Source organism: Zalophus californianus, chromosome 5 (genome assembly GCF_009762305.2).
Source record: "Zalophus californianus isolate mZalCal1 chromosome 5, mZalCal1.pri.v2, whole genome shotgun sequence".
Classification (NCBI taxonomy): Eukaryota; Metazoa; Chordata; class Mammalia; order Carnivora; family Otariidae; genus Zalophus; species Zalophus californianus.
This window is the reverse complement of record NC_045599.1, coordinates 103,285,538-103,308,226: the sequence shown is the minus strand read 5'-3', so window position 1 is coordinate 103,308,226 and position 22,689 is coordinate 103,285,538. Positions and strand designations below refer to the sequence as shown.

The following is a 22,689-nucleotide window of genomic DNA, read 5'->3' as shown; positions in this document are numbered from 1 at the left end:
GTTGATGTAACAGCTGAAATTTATTGAGCACCAACCGAGTGCTGGGCACTAAGTACTGGATAGATAGCAGTCCCAAGACGGTCCTCTAAGACTTCAGCTTCATTGTGAGAAGTGCTGCTATCTTTTTTTTTTTCATCAGAAAGCAAAATCAAAGTAGAAAGGAGTTAGAGCAAAATGAATAAATAATACACACATAACTGCAGAAGCAACAACTAAAACCCACTGAGTGCTCACTGTGTTAGACATAATTTGTTTCACGTGTTGGGTCATTTGATCCTCATGAGTACGCTATGAGGCTGAGCCAAATGTTGTTCCCATTTGCATAGATGAGGAAATGGAGGCACAATTTTCACAAAAAGGCGGAGTTGTTAAATTGGTGAGATCATTCCTCAGGCTCAAGAAAGCACTCTTCATCCTGCCTTTGATTAGTGTCACAAAACCATCAGAGGTGAATGAGCACGAATCCTTCTTTTGTTCAGATGACTGATGTTGGCTTGGAATCTAAGTACATCTCCTGTGAACCAAGTAAGCTGCTGTGATTCTCACTTTGCTTAGCTGAGAAACAGGAAGTTTCTTGTACCCCTCAGAACTGTTGTGGATTCCCACTGACTGAAGGTGGATTTGGAGGGGCGGGGGAGGGAGGATAAGGGGAAGGCACAACATAAGTTAGTGACCTGCATAGATGACGATGCCAACAGCCACCTCAGTGTTTCTGATGGTGCAGCCTCGAAGCAGAAGACTCTCACTGCCAAAGCCAGTTCTTGTCTGGTCAGGATGCTCCCTGGGGATGAAGAAATACCAGGAGTGGTTTGGTGGTCATTTCATGCTATCACTGGGTAGTGTCACAGAATTAGAAGTGATGAGTGAACAGGATCCCTCTCCTCCCTCTTTTTCAGAAGAGCAATGGGTCTTATTAACTTGGCATCTGGTCTCCAGTTTCAAGTACAACCTTCATTGCTCCTGGGAGGCTTGTGTGTGGGGGCTGGACCATTAAAAGGGAATTATCCATCCCTACGGAAATCATCATTTATGCACCTCAAAGTCAGAGCTCTGCTGAAAAAGCATTGGCTTTGGTTTTCTCACTCAGAATGGTTTAGTGTGGGGGAACGGGCTTCTGGCCCTACTGTGTTCCCTCAGGCAGCGTTCCCATGCTCACTCTCACCTGGTTGCTCGGATTGCTGGGGTTTGCTGGGACCAGACTGCGGAGTCTGACTGTGCAAGTCCGCCGAAGCCACCAGACAGTGTCCCCCTCACACTGTGAGACGGCAAGGCTCCTCTTGTTGGGAATTACATCTCTCACTTCCCTCTCTCCTGTACCACCCTCCTCTTGCTCCTTCTCTCGTGAAATAAACAGACCTCACGGGAGGGGGATGGTAGCCCTCTGTGCCACAAGTGGGAGGCAGCTCCTGAAAGACGAGAGTTTTTTCCTTGTTCTAGCCTCAGGGCATTGCAGTTTTCCACCTCACACCAGAAACTTCTGAGGCCAACCAACACCAGTTATTACCTGGGGTCTGAGCCTTACTCCATCCTGGTGCCCTTCCTTTGGGATATTTGAGACATTTAAATTCAAATATAACTTCCCCAAAGCATTAGGGAGAACAAAAAGAATAACATCTGAACCCTTAGGGCTTTTCTCTTTTTAGTTCTTCAATACTTCATTTTTCTAGGTCTGGTTATAATTGTTTTTCATTTACTGACTCAGTTAATCATCATGACAACCTTGGAAGATAGGTTATGTTACCATACCCACTTTATAGACTGGGAAACTGAGGCCAGTTCATAGAATTAGTAAATGGCAGAATGGGGATTCGAGTCCACAAAGTCTGACTCCAGAGTGCTCTACTGCCGCTCAATATGCCTTTTCGTACCAATTATTCCTTACTGTGGTTATAAACTAAGTTTGCTTATAACATTTTATTTGATTCTTCATACTTCTGGGAAGTCAGAAGGGTGATTATCCTTTCGTGAAAAAGATGAAGCCCAGAGAGGGTGAGGTTAGTGTCACTAACCCAGGGAGGAGAGTTTTCTAAGGCCGCACACCTAATACGTGGGACGCCCTAGGACTCGGCGACCCAGACCACAGACAGCAGCTGTGTCATGTGGTTTTCACAACACGAGGGTTCCCAGAGTAATGCCTCACTAACTTGCACTGAATCAGAGTCCTTCCCACTTGCTATTCTTCTGACTCTAACAAGCAAATGTCTGACACCTGACTTGGGATGAACCAAACGTCGGGCACAAGGGATGGCCGCTTTGCTGGGCCAGGTGGCAAATTCTACCTAAATGGATGCCTGCAACGAGTCCTCTTTGCTGGGAGCGCGAGCCCTTCCCTGCCTGTCTCCATCTGTGCCGTCTGTGCGTTTTAAAATAATTTGTGTTTAAAAGCCACTAGTTATCTTGTATTGTTCTCATCCTTTCCCCTCTCATAGTGTTCCTCACGACAATAGAGGTGTGAGAAAAATGTGAGTGGCGAGAAAGCACAGACATCTGCCTTCCAAGAAGTCTACTTAAGCCTCATTCCAGACCCGATTGGTTGACAGGCCACCTTACCAAGCTGAGCTCTGTTCTGCACAACAATGCAAAACATACTGGGGCTCCAGTGGGAAGACCTGGATTCAAGTCCTGGTATTGGCTGGTACCTATTGTGTGCCTTTGGGTATATCTGAAAGTCTTAGATCATCCCTATCTGGAAAATGGGGATCCTAATAGTCACTTCCCTGGGTGGTTGTACAGAGTGAGAGATGATGTTCCATGTAAGTACTCTAGAAACTGTGAAAGCACTGTATGAGGGCATGTATTCTCATCGTTACTGTCACTCTTTTTTGGTCTGTCTTTGCATTAAGACCAGTAGTCTGATGTGGGAGCAGAATTACAGTCAAATTCTCAGGCCAAACTAAAGTTGAGGCATAAGAATAACACTAATGATAAGAGCACATCCACCATGGACCGTTTACTCTGTGCCAGTTGCTGTGCTATGTGATAAACTACCAAATTCGTAGAAAACACAAGTCCTATGATGTAGACCTTATAAGCTTTGTTTTACAGATATGACAACCAAGGCCCAGAGAGGTTAATGAGTTTACTCAAAGTCACACAGCTTGTAAGTGATAAAACCCGATTTCAAACCTAAGTCTGTCAAACTCAAAAGTCCCCGTTTTTACCTGCAATGTAATACAAGCTCTTTTAGAACACTGAAATCTTGCCTTTCCTGAATCAGAGTGTGGTCATGACTTTGATGTTATTTCACCAGAGGTTTAAAAAGAATTAGTAAATTTAAGACTGCAAGATAATTAACTGCCGCTCTGGCGCCAAAAAAAAAAAAAAAAACAAGAGAGAATAAGAAAATTTTCCCAATGTCGTTAGATTTCTTTAGCATTTCTTTACATCCTCAAGACCAGGACACTTATCTCTTTGGCTGTTTCAAGAAAAGATGTGTTCTAGCTGCAAGGGAAAATAGTTACCAGCAGCACAGGGGCATTAGATACTTACATATAACCCTTAAATTTGTTGAGGTGGTTGTTGGGTTTCTCACACACAATGGTGTTGCAGAAATGTTCGGGTTCGAACTGTACAACCTGTGAGGGAGAGAAACACCAGGAAGTCATTAAGTTAGAGGGATCTAGTTTTAATAGGATCACCAGGAGAGCTAATCACTGTTAGAACCATCACAACTAAGGCAATCCCTGCTTTGTCACATCGTGAGAGTTGTAAAATGTTAGAAGAAGAGTGAAATCCTCATTAAGAAGGAGGAAGCAGATGCACTGAAAATGCTGGAAAGTTGGAGGCACGGCAGAGGGAGCCCCCTGCCTGGCCAACAGTTCTCTGGTGGGTCTGGGTTTGAGTTTCCAGACCAGCGCCATCCAACAGAACCTATAGCAACGATGGAAGTGTTCTAAGTCTGCATGTCCAATATGGAAGCTCCTCATCACCTGTGGCTATCGAAATGTGGAAATATGGCCGAGAAACTGACTTTTAAATTTTATTTAATTTTAATTAAAGTGAAATAGCTACATGTGGCAAGTGGCTACCACATTGGGCAGCACAGACATAATCAAAAAGAGGTTACAAATCACACAACCTAGAGATAACCAGAATATTCTTGTGTATATAATACCTGTAGGGTTTAAAAATATATGTATAATTAAAAAATATACAAACACCTACATGTATGTATGGGTACACATACATTTATGCATTTCAAAAAATGAGATGGTGCTCATATAAACTGGAAATTTTTACATGTTAAGTTTTTTATACATCTTTATTAACACCGGCATAGAAACCTGTTAATATGAATGCCACCATATTCATTTTTCACCATTTCACTATGGCACATTTATATCATCTCAATTTGTTTTTCTATTATGAATGTGCTGTGGAAATTGTAGCTAATAAAACACAATAAACAGCATATATTGTATTCGTTTCTGCCAGATGCCGAGATGAGAACTTCATATATATTATTTATTTTTAAGCTTACAATTATTCTATGAAGTAGAAATACTAATTATCCCCTCTTTAGGGATGGAAAAACCATGGCTCAGAAGGGTAGGCAGGCTTCCCGTGGCCGTTGCACGACTGGGATTTCAATCCAAGTGTGACGAGAGGGTCCCCTGTCCTTTACTTGCACAGCACGCTGCCCCCCAGCGAACGTTCCTGTAGCAAAGTACTTCAGACACATGCTTGCCTTTTTTTCCATGATTTGTCTTTCGTTAGGTATCTATGTGTATAAAATCTTACAGTCCAATGGGGGAGGGGCACAAACGGAGGTGGGGGAGGTCTCCCCACATGGGTTAATGTTCCTTTTACCTTTTGAGCCTCAGTCTCCCATCTGTAGAATGGGGCTAACTCCACTTTCCCTGTCTATCTCATTTGCCCCAGCGGACAGAATCCGTGTGGAAAGTATTAGCAGAGGTAACATGCCATGCAGTAGAAGGAAGGAATGCTAACTAAAGGTGGGGTGAGAAATGGTTTCCTGGGTAGAGCTTTTGAATGCGGACTGAATTTATCGCTGAAAGTTTCAAGGTACAGCTGTTCAAAGGGGCAAATTGATTAGAAGAAACGATAGCATTCTGGCTTCGTATAAATATACTGTCCATTGGATCTGTGGGGGCGCCAACATAAATAAACTCTCCACTCACTTGAAATAAATTACCCATCCAGGAGTTTCTAAAAATATGGCCCTTTTCTCTCCAGGTATTGATTCTTTCAGGGACAAACACTTGCCGAGTCCTGAGATGATGACAAATCACACCGTAATTTGTCAGCTGCTTTCATGCCCCTGATTAAGCCATGTGCTTCGCTCCGATCCATATCACTCGGCTCATTGCAGGCTTTCTAAATCCAAACTCATTTCAGATATGAGTGGCAGCGGGTCTCAGAGCTAATGATCCTGCTGCAGTGAGTGCCGGGTGTCTGTTGAATCACACCTGGCAGATGCCGGCTATGTGAGGTTGGCCTCTCTTGTCCCTGCGCTGGGGCTTCCCAGTGACCTTCCTCAAGTGTCCCCTGTTCTCATTTTCTTCTGGGCACTGGCCTTGGGTCCTCTGTCCATCTCCCTCTTTTCCTGAGGAGGTGACTTCACCCTTTCTAGCTACCTGTCCCCTGGGCTCCTTACTTCCCTCCCCAAAATGGGCTGTAAAGAGGGGCATGTGGGTCTTGCTATCTTCAAAGATAAGCTCTCGGGATCGCTTGCTTTGAAGGACTTGCTGTAGCCACTCCAGGGAGCTGCTAGGAGAGCCCAAGGACAGAGGGCATGGGGGGAACTGCCAAACTCCTACAAGGTCCTTATTTTAGCCTCATTCAGGAGTTTCTGAGACCCTTCTGATTCATTACAGCACAGATTTTCATAGCTTGTGGACAAAGCCCACCCAACCATTTCTTTCTGACTCAGCCCTTTACCTAAGAAAGCCCTGCTAATAAGCAAAAAGGCCTGGGGAGCCCTCAGGGTCCATGAAAAGATAGCCCCTTCCCAGAGAGGAGTGTGTGTGTCTCTGCAGCTCTTTAGGCCAGATCCACCTCCCTTGAACACTTACTATGTGCCAGGCACCTGTCATTAAGTTGTCACAGTAACTGTAGGAGATTTTGACAGATGGGCAAATAGAGACTGAAGTAAAGCAATTGTCTCAGGGTTGGTAAGTAACCCCCATGACTGCGGTTCACATCCTTGGAATCCAAAGCCAATTATCATCATCGTTGTTGCTATGGTCATTGTTACCGTCATCAATACATTTAATCCTCTCTGTCCTCCTGTTTTTTATTATTATTGCTTCAGCACTTACTGAATGCTTGTTATGTGCTAAGAACCAGCTAAATATTTCATACATGCTATTTCCTTTAAGTCATATAATAACTCTGTCAGGCAGGGACTATTATTATAATTATTTTTTAAAGATTGTATTTATTTGACAGAGGGCAAGAGAGCGCAAGCAGGGGGAGTGGTAGAGGGAGAGGGAGAAGCAGGCTTCCCACCGAGCAGGGAGCCCAATGTGGGGCTCGATCCCAGGACCCTGGGATCATGACCTGAGCTGAAGGCAGAGGCTTAACTGACTGAACCACCCAGGCTCCCTAGGCAAGAGACTATTATTATCTCTATTTTACAAGTGAAGGAACTAAGGTTAAGGAGATCCCAAAGACCTACAGCTAGCGAAGTGAGAAGGCAGGCTTTAACTGTGGGACTTCTGATGCCATACACTTTGCTCTCTCAAACAATGGTGTTATTTTGATGCACAAAGGAAAGATTAGTGTTTAAGCTCTCCCCTTGGGAGGGGGGTGGAGGGATGAGGTAACTGAAGGATGGACATTAAGGAGGGCATGTAATGTAATGAGCACCGGGTATTACATAAGACTGATGAATCACAGACCTGTACCTCTGAAACCAATAATACATTGTATGTTAATTAATTGAATTAAAATAATTAAAAAAAAGATCTCCCCTTGGCTCTATTTCCTTTCCTGTGTTCTTTTTCCACTTTCTATAATCTAAGTACCTGATATAATAAACTTATATATATGGAATTAAAAAACAAACCCAAAAAACTGAGCTCATAAATACAGAAAATGGATTGGTGGTTGCCAGAGGTGGGGGTGGGTGGAATGGGTAAAGAGAGTCAAAAGGTACAAACTTCCGGTTAAAAATTAAGTAAGTCATGCAGTGCAATGTACAGCGAGATGACTACAGTTAATAACATTGCATTATATGTTTGAAAGTTGTTAAGAGAGAACTTAAAAGTTCTCATCACAAGAAAAAAATACTAACTGTGAGGTGATGGATGTTAACTAGACTTATTGTGATTTCACAATATATACAAATATCAAAACATTATGTTATATACCTAAAACTAATATAATAAGTCAATTATATCTTAGTAAAAAAATAAGCAAGCTCCAATGCCTAGAAATCATCATTATTATCATTATCACGATCACCATCACCCTTCTTAAGGTGGGTCAAACAAGGAAGCATAAAAAATCTAAACTACATCATATTGTCATGCTGAACTTTGATTTGCCTCCATTAAATGTTTTTATTTGATTGTTTCTAAAAGATTTTATGTTTTATGAAAGGTGTTTCTTTTTTTTTTTTTAAAGATTTTATTTATTTATTCATGAGAGACAGAGAGAGAGAGAAAGAGGGAGAGGGAGAAGCAGGCTCCCAAGGAGCAGGGAGCCCGATGCGGGACTCGATCCCAGGACCCTGGGATCGTGACCTGAGCCGAAGGCAGATGCTTAACCAACTGAGCCACCCAGGCGCCCAAAGGTGTTTCTTATAGTCATTGGTTCACTCTCATCCTCTTTTCTGGTGTCTACATACACATCTGGTAGGTAGGCAGTCAAGGCATTTCTAGACCAGGGTATCCCAATTGTTTGGCACTACTGACATTTGGGGCTGGATAATTCTTTGATGTTTAGCAGCATTCCTGGCCTTCACCAACTTGATACTAGTAGCACCCTCTCTTTCTGCCAGATGTGATGACCAAAAATGTTTACAGACATTCCCCAATATTTCCTGGGGGTAGAACTAAGAATTGCTCTAGAACCAAGTCCAGGCTAAGGAGATATAAAGTTGCCCAGATTGAGAACACACTCTATCCTATCTGTCCATCAGGAGAGGACACGATAGGATTTTTTTTCTCTCTCTCTTTTTTTTTTTTCTCTTCAATTGGAAAAAAAGGTTAGATTTCATGACTGGGGGTTCCTAATGACTTGAATGATGAGAAATCTGCATATATCACTTTGTCGTATATATACTATAGAGACTATTATATAAGCATGGTGGAAGTTTCCTTACAATATATGTATCATGCTAAGGTTAAAAATAAAAGGGGATTGATAATGAAAAGAAATGAATTCATTGTCTAAAATATAATAGAAAGTATTCAGAAAATACCACAACTAATAAGCAATGCAATGTGTTATGTTTTCCAAGTGTATTTGCATTTTAAAGCAGGGTAACTTTGAAGGGTAGAGGTTAAGACACTACCTAGACTGGGACATTCTTTTGAGGATTTTACTATGTGTGTATGTGTGTGTGTATAAATATATATATACATATAAAAATATATAAGTATATATATGTTTAAATTTTTTAAGCATTTAAGAGGTTTTCTTTTGCCACCTCTGTGAAGCCCACCCAAATCTCCAGAGACTGTCTCACCCCAACCAATGAGAATTTGTCCTTTTTACGTGCTTCCACACCACATTGCTTACGCCTCCATTAACACTTATGAATCTGTGTTTCCTCTATGCAACTGCCAGCTTTCTCTGGGGCATCTCCCATAATACTTTGTGGCAACAGGCAACACCACCAAGATTTGTTGAGAGAAGGTTAGTCCTGGAGAGGGTGATGTGAGGAACATATATATTGAAAAGTGATGGATGAGGAGATGAAGGAAGAGCTCTCTGTAAAGACTGCCCAAAACAATTAGGAAAAGCCCCAGTGACAAATCTTAACTTTGATTCATGGGAATAAGACTGCTTCTTGTAAGGAAATTCTTTGGCTCAACTTAAAAAAAAAAAAAAAAGTAGTCAAAGAACTAGATCCTAACATTCCAACACGGGCCAGACTAGTCTCCCATTCATTCATTCATTAATTCATTCAGTAAAATCCATTCATCAATCAAACATTTATTGAATATCCATAATATATGAGCCATGGGAGAAGTAAGAGAGAATTGGAAAGAAGGGAGAGGTTTTTGACACAAATCATTTATTGCAGTGATAAAACAACTCAAAATTCCCAGTTTAGCCCAGGTACATCAATGGCAGTATCTGTAAAAGCAAAGGAAAGTGGGCCAAGTGCTAGTGTGTCATGACTCCCCGGGATTAAGGTATCCTCACTGACTTATGGCCCAGAATCAACAAGCTGCACCCTCTGAGGGCCACCGGGAAGGCCAAGGTTTAGCAAAGAGGCTGAAATATGTTCCAGTAACAAGAATGGGCCTTTTCGCCTGCACTGGCCTCAACTTTTACTTTTCTTGGCCCTATTTTCCACTATTCTTCATAAATGAAGTTCAAGTTGATTAATAAATGTGATTACATAAATGTATGAATGATGTTTTGAAATTGTTTGTAGTGGGCAGTTCTTTTCTGCCTACGCACCTTCCAGTCTAATCTCTTTTCATTAACAACCCTTTGACTTCCTTTTCGGCTATTACCTCTCCTCCGTGGTTTGTAATCTTGATGGGACTCTAGGTCAAGATGCCCTGCCCACTAGACTCTCCCACTGTGGGACTTTGACTTGAGTGGAATGACTCAAGGAAGAAAAACAAAGGAGATCATTAAGTAATTGTTGTTCCCAGTACTCGCCCACCGCACTGAGGCTTCCTGGTTCTTGTTTCTGAGCCTGGGTTTTCAGCTTTCCTTTGATTCTGTGAGCCATGCTGTGTGCTTCTTCCCCTCCACCCCACCTGCCCCTGCATTTTTGCAAGGATACTATTTTGCTTAAGTTAGCCAGAATCATTTCTGCTTCTTGCAAATAAAGAAGTCTAATCAAAACAGTGACCTATTCAGTCCTATGGATATATCTTGGTCTTTAAAAAAATAATGATTTGTATTTATTTGGTAAAATTGCAGTTCACAAAATGCTGTCCCTTATTGATCTGATTTTATTCAATCATCCCAGCTCTCTTGTGAAGTGTTGAGGACAATTTGGCCCCATTTTATTGGAGAGAAAATTGAGTGTTGTTTGTACTAAGTAGCTTGCCCAAGATTACACAGCTCATGAGCACCCAAGTTTGTCTGATTCTAAAGGTTATACATGTTCTTTGCTTGGCATAAGCATTTAATGCTGTCTGCCCACAGAAAAAAACCCTCTCAGCCTTTTTCATGCTTTCTTTGCAGGTTTTCCATATTGATAACTCTCTTAAACTTTTATTGCCAAGCTTAAGGGTTAGACTTCTTAAGGACCCATGTGTCCACCACAGACCGTAGCAATTTGTCCTTCCTTGGGACAGACAATTCTTAATATCCATGCCATTCACTTGAAACTTGTAATGCTTATAATTGCTTATGCTTATAATTGCTAAATACCAAGTTGTTTCTATAAGCCAATTGGTAGATTAGACATTGCAAATTGTCTATAAATCCCTATATGCAGCAAGATGCTGTCCATAGACAGCATAAAGATAAGTCTCATACATGGTTTTCTAATTTCTTTAATTTTTTTTAAGATTTTATTTATTTATTCATGAGAAACAGAGAGAGAGAGAGGCAGAGGGAGAAGCAGGCTCCCAAGGAGCAGGGAGCCCAATGCAGGACTCGATCCCAGGACCCCAGGATCATGACCCGAGCCGAAGGCAGACGCCCAACCATCTGAGCCACCCAGGCGCCCTTCTTTCTTTCTTTTTTTTTTTTAAAGATTTTATTTATTTGAGAAAGAGAGAGAGAGCACGAAAGGGGGAGGGGCAGAAGGAGAGGGAGAAGCAGACTCCCACTGAGCAAGCCTGATGCAGGGCTTGATCCCAGAACCCTGGGATCATAACCTGAGCCAAAAGCAGAGGCTTAACTCACTGAGCCACCCAGGCACCTCAATTTTCTAATTTCTTTAGGAATTCTTGAGATCAGTAAATTACAAATCTAAATTCATAGTACCTTTTTGTTTTATTTTCTTAAATAATGGACACCGAAAGGACAATTGCTTTCAGTTCAGAGGGCTTGGGAGGGGTAAGGTTATCAAAGATTTTTGAGAGTCACAAAGGGTTTTTAAATTAAAAACAAAAACAAAAACACGTACCCATAGTCTTAAGTTCTTAGAGGACAGAAGTACATTTTAGATCACCTTGAAACCCCTCCATAGCTATTAGGAAATATTCAAGAAAGATTCTGCTAACTGAAGAGAGAAATCAGCTAAACTCTTTCCTTAAGCACAGAATGTACTTATTTACTGAGTTTTTACTTTGAGCCTGTGAAAAAGAAGAGTTGAACCAGGGATTGCCAAGCTTCTGTGCAGCTCTCACTCTGTTTCCACATGACCCTCAGGCTAGATGACTAGAAAAACCAGCCCGTACCAGGGAGAGGATGACAAAGCAGAGCTAGCTCATTTGTGGAGTGTTCGTGTAGGCGGAGCAAGGTTTCAGGAAACACAGACCACACCCCCCGGGGTGGCTACACAGGAGATAACACTGCATGCAACCTTAGGAGGATACTATTTAAAGTTTTGCTTTTTTTTTTTTTTTTTTTAAGCTTATTAGTTTGGATAATGCCAGAATCAAATGTTCTTCACGTCCTAGCTGCTGAGCCAGGTGACTAAGGTTTCCTTCCTGGCATGTGAACTGAACAACCTTCTGATTTCTGAGAATTCCATCTGAAAACTAATGACAGTTACCAGCATTCGATAACCTTCCTGCTCCCAGTCAGTCGGAGTTCTTTTCAAGATAACCTGCAACAGAGTGACTGGCAGCTACGTTCCTTTCTGACTCTGGGTGAGGAGATGGGTCTGAATATGCAATCACCCTGGTCTCCCTGCCTGCCCAAGAGATTCCCACTAAAACACACAGATTGGGCTGCAGGGCTGTGGGTAGGAGACTATCTAAGGATTCCTTACAGTCTTGTGTGGACTTTATTCAAGTGGACAGATATTCTGATTCTTATTCAGGGCTAAGACTAAATTTAATCTTGAAGCTGTGCTATGACATTTTCTAACCTCTAAGGCAGGGATTTGGCATGCCGAGCAAATACTGGAAAAAGAATGACTTCTGTCATTCTTAGAAGGAACCAATTACTATTATTGGTGGGATTTCTTGTTAATAATTGTCTTTGTGATTCCCTGTTAGAGTCTGTAGTCACAGCCTGTAGCTCTCCTGTTTAAACCTGAACCCCCAGTGCACACTACAGCACCTGACACAGAGGACATATCCAGTCGATATTTGGTGAACGAACGACGACTGCATGAGGCCTGAAATACACATAGCTGTCACCAAATGGGCAGTGGTGCCTTCACAGACTGTTGCACAGACAGACCTTTTCTGCATACATTTTTCTGGCTATGGATTACTGAGACAAAAGAAAATGACATGAGAGCCCATGTTTTGTACCTCACGTTTTTGGCAAAAGAAGTCACAGAGAAGAGACTATGAATTCCAATTTGAGAAACTTTTTATTCAGTTGTTCACAAAAGATAAGATTGTTATGTGTCACCCCTGATAAACAACAAAATGACCTAGCACAGTATCTGGCAATAACTGGACCTTATCAGATATTGGTTGGATAAGTGAGTTTACTCAATGAACTATGGTGAGGTAGGTACAATGGTTGAGAGTGACAAAAATGGTTTATGGGAGCACAGAGGAAGGACTGATTCACTCTGGGTACATTGCAGAGGATGTTGTGTAGGCAGAGATAGGGCAGATAGATAAGTTAGGTACATAGAGCCCTGATGCATTATATATATATACACATATATATAAAACAGACATTTATCGCTGAGGTGCTCAGAACTCTCCTGCTCCGTAGGCCAATTTCAACCATAAAGTCGAAGTAGAGGATGCCAATCTCAGAATCCTTTCCCTCTGGCCAGAGTTAATTGGTCTAAGGGTGGGTGCACAATACCAGCCTGGTCAATCAGTCTCTGTCTTTGGGATGCCTTTCAATCTAGACATCAGGAAAGGTTCCCTTCTCTGGAGGTGAAGCTGTGAGTGCAGGTCTATTTGTGAGAGATGAGAGCCAAACATGGACAGAAACCCAGAACAAGAAATGAGGATTGCACTGATGGATTCTAAATTTCTGGTTGACGCTACCCCAAGGCCCAATTCACCTTATTTCCTTTCAATAAATTCTCTTTCTGTCTAAGCTACTTTGAATCAGAGTTTGGTCGCAGGCATCGAAGAGTCTTGCCTAATCCTTATACTAGATTGGTATGGTTCTCCTTTGAGACACCATATATTTCCCACACTGGCCTGAAATACTCCCAATTATCCCTGGTGGTTATGACTGTGAAGGCCACTGTTCAACTGTAAATATGTTACCGTGGTGTATGGAGAAAGTGGGAAGGAGGAAAAGTTTAAGCTATCATCTATTAACACTTTGCGTGATTATATCTTTCACATAACCTAGCAGAGCTTCCTCATAAGGCCCTGAAGGGACAAAAATAGAAAAAGACTTTTTAATAGAAGTTTCCAAATACTGCTTAACACTGGGAAGGGGAAGGGAATCTCCCATGTTTCTGTGTGTGTGTGTGTGTGTGTGTGTGTGTGTGTGTGTGTGTGTGTGCTCATGCTCTAGAACAACTCTGGAGGAGAGGGTCACCAAAAAGAGGTCAGAGGGTTATTAAAAATAAAAGTAAGTTTTTTGTAGGGTTATTTCCCTCATGGTCTAATTATTATTATTGCAAATAATTATAACCAAAACTTGTATAGTTGCAGTATTTTCATATTTGTGAAAATTGTATTTATTTGAGAAATAAAATATACATGTAAAAGGATCTAAGAATCACTTCAGCAATGGGAAAAATAATAATGTACATCCGAATTGAGTTCCAATTTTGGCATAACACTGCATTAGTAGGGTAATCTTTGACAAGATTTAATCTTCCTGAAATTGTTTCCTCATCTTGAAAATGTTACTAATTCCTACCTTTTTTACTTCCAAGGATTGCTGTGAGTGTCAAATATCAAAGGGGGCTGTGTAGTATATTGGCTAAGGACTTTGCCTAATGTGAGAGAAGGGTTTACATACTTCATATTGATGAGGTTGTGTAAAGACCTCTAGTCCTGATTTTCAAGTATCAGCATAAATCTTGATGTATTTAATCTTTAAAAGGTCCTAGTTGTGTCCATTTAAATGGCATGGAGATAATGATCAATCCAATAGCAATATGTACCTCCAACATGTACTTACTGTGATTTCTAAACACTATCTTCCATTGAGAGGGACTAGATCTATTGAAGACTATGGGGGTCATGAAAAAGAGCTCAGGAGCCAATTCAAAGAAGGTCCCACTAGCTAAAAATGGGGCAATCAATAAAGATAACAACTGCACTGATTTGACACACATCAAATCTGTTTAAATCCATCAGTGCATATTGATACTAAATAACACAAACTCACTGGTCACCTTCGCAGGATGGGAGGGAATCAATTCATGCAACAGTAACATATACACTCCCAAACACAAACCTAACCTGAATCAGATTTAGGCACGAGTTCTAACTGCCAATTTATAGAAATATAATGAATAGGGAAACATGTTTAAATGACATCTAGGAATCAGATTTAGGCACGAGTTCTAACTGCCAATTTATAGAAATATAATGAATAGGGAAACATGTTTAAATGACACAACTGGGAGACAATGCGAACAGCAAAATCGAGACTGTAGGAAATTTTACAGGACCACCTGATTTATTCAGCAACAAAAACTAAATATACAAGAGAAACAAAAAAAGAAAGCTGAATAGGGAAACTCTAGAGTAAAGGAGAGTTAAGAAACTTATCTAGGTCTTTAGACTTGGATTCTTATTCAAACAAACCAGAAAATATCGAACACTGATGTCAAAGCTGACATGAAGAAATTAATGCTAATATTTTTAGGAATGACAATGGTATAATTGCATGTTTTAAAAATCCTATCCTTGAGAGATAGATATTAAAATATCTACAGGTAAAATGTTGCAACATTGAAGTTTACTTCAAAATAATTTGCAGAGTAAAGAGGGTGAGGCTATAGATAAAACAAGACTGTCTATGAGTTGATTGTTGAAATTGAGTGATGGCACATTAAAAATTCATCGTATTATTCTCCCTACATTTGAATATACTTGAAAATGTCCATAATAAAACATTAAAATAAAATAATTCTGCCTGAGTTTAAATCCAAGCTCAGTCCACTGCTAGCAGGGTTACTTAACTGTTCTTGCCTCATTTGTCAAATGGGGATAATCAAAGTGCCTACCTCGCAGGGTTATTTATGGAGAGTAGAAAGAGATAATAGGTATAAAACACTTAGGAGAGCTGCCCATGGCACACAGTATATGTTCAACTTATCTAATGATATTACTTATTATCATTATATATCACGATGTAGATTTTATATTGAAGGGATGCTAGAAAATATGATCTCTGCTCAACATTTAAGCAGCGGTTAATAGATAGAAAGACTATCATTCTTAAGGGAAACTTGGAACAGCCTACCAGGGGCAGGTCTCATTACAAAATCCACCAGGAAAGGGGATTTTTCTCTGGTTCTCAGGGCTGGCAGGGTTGAGAGGACAGCAACCTTTTGCTTCTTTCTAGGTATGTCATCACTGAACTGGGAGGGTGATAAAGGACTCCCTATCCTCCCTCGAGTCTTTTGGCAAAGTGCTCTGCTGCCTAAATATGTTAAAGTCAGTGCACACATTCACTGTAGAAGGTCCGAGCTACAATGATTCTTCCTAACTGAGAAAATGGCTTAAAATCCCTAACCATTACGGAAGGCAAACTAGTTAAAAGGGAGAGTCAATTAAAAATTTTAATTTGGGCAATAAACAGATAAGCACAATTATTACATTAGTCAATGATGCCCTAGGCCAGTGCTTTCAAACTTCTCTTGTGCATAGCAGTCACCTGGGGATCTTGTTAAACTGCAGATTCCAGTTGAGTTTATGGCAGGGCCTGAAATTCTGCGTTTCTAACAAGCTCCCAATTGACAATGAAGAGGCTAGTCCACGTATCATACTTGCCATAGTAAGCACTTGGTTGGCACTGGGAAATGATCTGACACATGTTTTAGTAGGAGTTAGGATTCGGTGATTTGGATAATAGATAGCCAGGAAAGTGTTTCATCTGAAATATTAATTGGAAGAATTAATTTCTGATTCTTTGGCTTTGGTATTTTCCATTTACCAAAATAAATGGCACATACTCCTTCTCAGGTATTAAATGCCTACTACCCATCTTGGAAATCCTTTTGAGAAGAGATATTGGGTATCAGAATGTCATCAAAGAGAAAATGGTACAATTTAATTCTCTAATAAAGTCCTCTGACCTGCTCAGCAGACCTTAGCATAATTCTAATTTTGGATTCCTTCCCTTTCCTCAGCAATGGGATGTGGGAATAAATATTTCAAGAACAGGTCAATAATTTTGTGAATTCAAAGATCACCCAGCATGATAAAAGTCTAAGTTGAAAAAGAAAGTTGGCCTCGTCCAAGTTGAATTCTAAGAAAAGGATTTTGAAAGCAACTCTTTGGCAACCTTGAGAATGATATGCCTTGTCACAGGAGAAAAGTACTTTTGAGAAGCTCTTTTATATTTGTAATTTCATTTGAACCTACATGGGAAAGGGGAGGATGAATTGCCTAGGGCCTTCTCTGTTACTGCTCAGCTACTGTGATCATGTCTGCTCAACAATCCAGGTTAATTTCCCCCCCCAAATTTTCATAGGAATGCTAAAATTATTGCGGTAAAAAATAGTTCTGAAAACTCAGGGTTAAAGAAAGTTTAAAAGGTCTGTTGACTGCATATCTAAGAGACCTTACTATGTTGATGTACATTGGACCTCCAAGAGGGGTCCACAGGACACAGGTTTCCCAATCAGATTTGACCATGATCCTTGTTTTCTAAGAACTATCTCTTGAGATAAGCATTTGGCACACTCTGCCTTGAGAAATGGTGATCTGGGAGAGCTGGGACGAAGTTTGTCTTATTGACTCTGAATTAACAGAATATACTAATCTCTCGTCATCCGCAAGATGGTAAAAATGGGTGTGGGTGTACAGATGGGGTAGGAAGTTTCTAGAAATCTGTTAGTAAAAACCCTTTTGGCAAGGTGAAGATCTTATAGTCACTAGGGGTTATAGGGAAAACTAAGAAATGCCATTAACACTTATTATTTAAGATATCAAATTTCCAAACAAACCATATCTGTAGGTGCTCAAAACCTTCTCTGAGACAATGGTAAAATTTGCTGCTTCTATTCCTCAGAGTTGTTATCTGTAAAATGAGGATAGTAATATCCTCTTCATAGGGTGGGTGCAAGGACTAAAAGAGACAGTGTATGGAAAAGCACTGGCACATGTAAGAAGCATGGAGATGGTAGTTTTGTTCTTATTATTAAAAGTGTTTTTTGTAAGCGCTTGAGGTGACGCCTTTCCTTTGCTGTACAGGTCTTCAAGAAGGTGGTAGGTGGTAGGTTCATGTCAAGATCATATGGGGGAACATTTAAAAAATATGCATGCCCGACCCCTACACAGTCCTAGCGAGCCATAATTTAGTGATAATGGGGAAAAATGCATGTATGTTTTTTAAAAGTTTCTCCCTGTGGTGATGATGGTACATCTTGAACACCAGTAATATATTTGGAGCAAATTCCTAAATTGTGATTCTACGTCTCCTGAAGTAGTTCTGGAGCATGTTCCTTGGAATAAAAGGTCTCTGTGGTTAAATGTTTAGAGATGCTGCATACTGGTCCCTGTCCCCTCTCCTCCTTGGGGCTTATTAAAGTACCTGAGATGTCTGGCAGTACTATTTGAAATATTTGAAAATTTGTAAACTATTGTCTTCTGCTTTTTGATTTTGCAACATATATTTTTCCTGCAACTCTCATCAATGTCTGTCCAATACATTTGAGAAATGCTATAGTAAAGAGAAGAGAATTCTACCTATATTCAGAGATCTTTTTGCACTGACATAAGGGAGAAGCAAGGTAGCAAAGAGCAGACCAAATTCCTTCTTCTCAGGGAGCTGGTTAAGCCTACTTTTCAATTTTTTAAATTTTAATTATTTATTTATTTGAAATATTTTATTTATTTGAGAGAGACAGAGAGAGCATGAATGGAGAGAGGGAGAAATAGACTCCCTGCTGAACAGGGAGCCTGATGTGGGGCTCGATCCCAGGACCCTGAGATCATGACCTGAGCAGAAGGCAGATGCTTAACTGACTTAGCCAACCAAGTGCCCCTGGCTAAACCTACTTTTATTCTTCCTGCCACATGCTACTTATATGTGGAAAGAATATTGAAAATGATAAATGTGTGCATTCAAGTAAGCATCTCTGGGTAACAGTCAAAGGGCCAGGGAGATGAGCTACTATGAACCTTAGGAGCTGAGACTTTCGACAAACTTGGGTTTGAATCCTGGTTCCAACACTTTCTGGCTCAGTGATCTTGGACAAGTTATTTAACCTATCTATGCTTCTTTTCCTTATGTGTATAATGGGGACAATAATAGCCCTGTCTTGCTGGGGGTTTGAAAGGATAAATGAGATAATCATGCAAAGCCCTGGGTAAGGACTTAATAAAAGTGCATCATTATCATAACTATTATTATAAAAATGGAAAAACACACTTACACAAAGTGAGGGGAAGAATGAAGGAACAGAATAGAGAACACTAAAAACCTTGAAGCTCAAATAAATCTTCTTCCCTTCACAAATGAACATTTTTTTCTTTTTTTTTTCTAAGTCATTATGCCAAGTACCCTGTGAGATTTCAGGGGTAGAGTTTGAGAGAAGTTATTAAATTGGCTGGTCTACCGCACTGGAGTGTGAATGACCCTTTCATCTTGCTCTTCTTTCCAGTCAAATCCCCAACTATCTGACTAATTAACATACAAGAAAAAGCTTGGGAGCTCTTGCTAAAGACAAAAAGAGAAGTGGCTGGTTGAAACTCAACAACACTGTGCTCTGCCCCTGGAGAGAGAGTAAAGAGGACCCAGAACAGTGTTGAGGATGCTGGGGAGGGACTGCTGAGGGGGAGGTTTGTAAGCATTGTAAGAAAATACAAGTTTCAATGCTCCCAGAGCTTTGTAAAAAAAAAAAAAAGAAAAAGAATAGAAAGTCTCAGACTTTCTTTGCATGTAGTATGGCTGAGGGGACAATCCTATATCTCACACACACACACACATCCACGTGTGGATGTGTGTGTGTGTGTGTGTGTGTGTGTGAATCACGTGTATTTCTTATTGTGAATTATGGTTAAAGAAACTTAAAAGCCTCTGATCTAGAGGGCAGGCCACAGGGCCCTGAGCCAAGAAACAGATTGCTGTGCATCTAGAATGGCTTTGTGAACTTTCCCCCGATCCTGCCCTGCTTTTTTGTAAACTCTAGGGTGATTAGTGAATGTGGTAAGGACAAGCAAAGGGGAGAAAACTCAGACACCACACACCAGTGCAGTGAGTGGAGCCTGGTGGAGCCTGGAGACCAAGGGAAATAGTGAACCTGCAAAATAACAAGAAATGAACTCAGAACCTGCAAAATAACAAGAAAAAGTGGATGGCAGCGAAGTGGTCATGATGGTTTCCACGCCCAGGGTAGTAAGTACAGCTGAGGTAGCAGTAAAAGTCCATTTATTGCGGGCCTACTATGCACCAAAACCCTAGATTTTGTTCCTTACTTTCTTTATCTCCTTTGAATCTCCCAGCTGAACTAGGGGAGAACTACGTAGAGATGAGAGAACAGGCTTGTGAGGACTGATTCAATCATACCAGAGAGATTTTTCGAGAACTATTCATCTGGTGCTTGGAGAGAGGCAAAATGAGGTATAACAAATTGTCTTCTCTCAAGAAGTTTCAATCTAGATAACTGAACTCTACAAGAATCTCTGAGGAATGAGCACTTGCTTTCTTTCCTCTAAATCCCTGACTCATCTAATTTCCCTCCTGACAAAGCCTGGCAGAATGAAGAAACTGATAGATTTTTTATTCTTTTCCATGGACAGAAGAAGGAAGGGAAAAATGAAGGGGGGGAAATCAGAGGAGGAGACGAACCATGAGAGACTATGGATGCCAGGAAACAAACTGAGGGTTCTAGAGGGGAGGGGGGTGGGGGGATGGGGTAGCCCACTGATGGGTATTAAGGAGGGCACGTACTGCACGGAGCACTGGGTGTTATACACAAACAATGAGTCATGGAACACTACATCAAAAACTAATGATGTAATGTATGGTGATTAACATAACATAATAAAAAAATAAAAAATAAAAAAAACAAAAATCAATACCTTCAAGGGGAATTTTAATTGAAAATTTCAAATTTTCACCCCCAGTTTCAATTTATCAGCACATATTGCCTCTGAACACCACTGACATTTATTGCCAGCTATTTACTGGTCTCTTACTATGTATCTACCTTCACACTAAATAATTCCTATACATGTCCTTTAGTCTTCAGAATCACCCTAACGGAGAAGGTACTATTTTTGTACCCATTTTCCAGATGAGGGAATAAAGATGTGAGAGAGTAGTAACTTGCCTGAGGTAAGAATATTACTAAATGGTGGGGTTGGGCTTTGAGTTCAGTTCTGTCAGCCTCCAGAGCGGGCTCTTAACCACCAAACAGTAATGACTTCCCTATGATGTCCACAGTACCATACATGTAAGTGTGGGAGTTAACTAAAACTGTTGATGATCATTCCCTGTTTCTCTAGGAGGGAAGGTAAGATGTACACAAGTGGAAAAATAGTTAACAGTACCTTCCTGTATCTTATGCTCTAGTCAAAGTAGTACTGGAGAAGATTCAGGGAGAGAGGAGCTGGGCAGGATGGGCAGGGACTGCATAAGCACGGAAAAGTGGGTTAGGCCCAATGGTAACTGAACAGATATTAGATTCCTTGGTTTAGACCGAAGACCACAGTTTCCTTAATAGAGTGGGCCCCCATTTAGGCATTCTGAGGCTTTCAGCAAGTTATTTAACTTTCCTACGACTGTTTCCCCATCTTTGATAAGGGGATAATACCCATTAAGAGGCTTGCTCGGAAGATTAAGTATACCTAAGTGCTTGGGAAAAGGAGGCATCCCCTACTCTCTCCTCCAGCTACCAGATTAAGTTCAATTTTCCAGTAGTTGGCTTGTTTCTTCCCTTTGACCTTACTTTCGAAGATCTCAGAAAGAGCCTTACCTGCTCTGAGAAGCCCTTCACAACACGTCTTTGTTTGAGGTTTGTCTCTCCATCCAGGTTGGCAGTTTCCAGGTGGCAGATCCCGCTGGGGTCTGAGGAGAAGAGGAGGAGTATGTCTGCTGGGATGATCTCGTTGCATTTCATTTGGATGAAGTCTCCCACACGCACATCCTTCCAGCACTTCTGCACGTAGCTCCGCTCTTTCCTTGGGTGGGAGAACAACAGTGAATTTTAAGGTTCTCCAGAAAATTAATCAGTGAATGGAGGAAGTTCCCACCTGTACCTAAATATCCCCCAAGCAACTTGTCACAAGATTGTTTGGTGTTCTACCTTGCCTCAAATGACCACCATCATAACTTTCTGGAAAAGCTTAGCATGGCCTATAGAATCCCACTAGTAGAAGATCTGTCCTCATGATCATTTAGAGTTTTGACTGACTGTTGGCTGTAGACTAGGTACCGTGCTCAGCCTTGCTTCCTAGCAGAAGAAAAAAATTAAAGAAGAAGGTGATTACATAGTCATATTACTATAGTACTCTTAATATACATCATTTTCCAGAATAGCCAGTTATCACTGCAGAAAGCAGGTTTGCAAGGAAAGATTGTTTAGGAAAGATTGTTTCTGATTAGGAGAGGAAAGTGGCAGTAGGAAAGTGGGGATAAAAACCTTTGTGTAGGAAGATCTGGGGTGGTGCTGAAACGGAAAACTCCGGGCAATCAGGGAATTAGAAAGACAGCACCAGGAAGTTTGACAGAATGGGACCCATGGTGATCATAGAATCAGAGGGCTAAAGAAATCTCAGGAAATTATGAACTTTCTTTTCCCACCCAATTTATCAAACTCAGATGTAACAGTGGCAGCAATAATCACAAATGTAGCATTTCTGCCGTGCCAAGCACTAGGGATAGTTAATACTTTATTTATTTGCATAATAGCCCACTGGAATGGATATTGTTAGACCCAGTTCACAAATGAGGAAATTGAGGGTCCAAGAAAAATTTCCCAGGGTATTATAAAAACATCTGAAACCTGAGCCCAGAGCCAACCTGACACCCAACCCCACAGTTCTCACTGTTTGGAGATCCTACCTTCTCAAAAGTATTCCCCTCTCTCCTCAGGTCGCAGGTATATGGCAGCCTCAGCTTTTGCACCACCAGCCAAAGGACTCCCTACTACTCAAGTCAAGACATTCCATTTCAAGGAGCTCTCATCTTAGAAATTCTTCCTTCTACTTAGCCAAATACTGAACTAGTTCTGCTCTCCTGATTTATTCCATCTTCTACCATTTTGTAGATATTTTAAGGCATTCATCAGGTATTCCCGGAAGCCTTTTGGACTTGCCGAGTCAAATTTAACTTTCCAAGTGCTCTTTATTGCTC

The 22,689-nt window shown here is 40.9% G+C and overlaps 1 protein-coding gene across 9 annotated transcripts in view; it reads right to left on the bottom strand.

The window, feature by feature from the left end:
• ATP10B (ATPase phospholipid transporting 10B (putative)) overlaps positions 1 to 22,689 on the bottom strand; it is a 391,956-nt gene that overhangs the window by 200,595 nt on the left and 168,672 nt on the right. For all 9 annotated transcript variants that reach the window (XM_027606553.2, XM_027606554.2, XM_027606555.2 and 6 more), the window contains 3 exons: positions 21,311 to 21,515; positions 3,490 to 3,575; positions 675 to 781 (listed from right to left, as the gene is read on the bottom strand). In XM_027606553.2, coding sequence (XP_027462354.2) covers positions 675 to 781; positions 3,490 to 3,575; positions 21,311 to 21,515 — 398 coding nt within the window. The remainder of the gene's footprint in view (positions 1 to 674; positions 782 to 3,489; positions 3,576 to 21,310; positions 21,516 to 22,689) is intronic.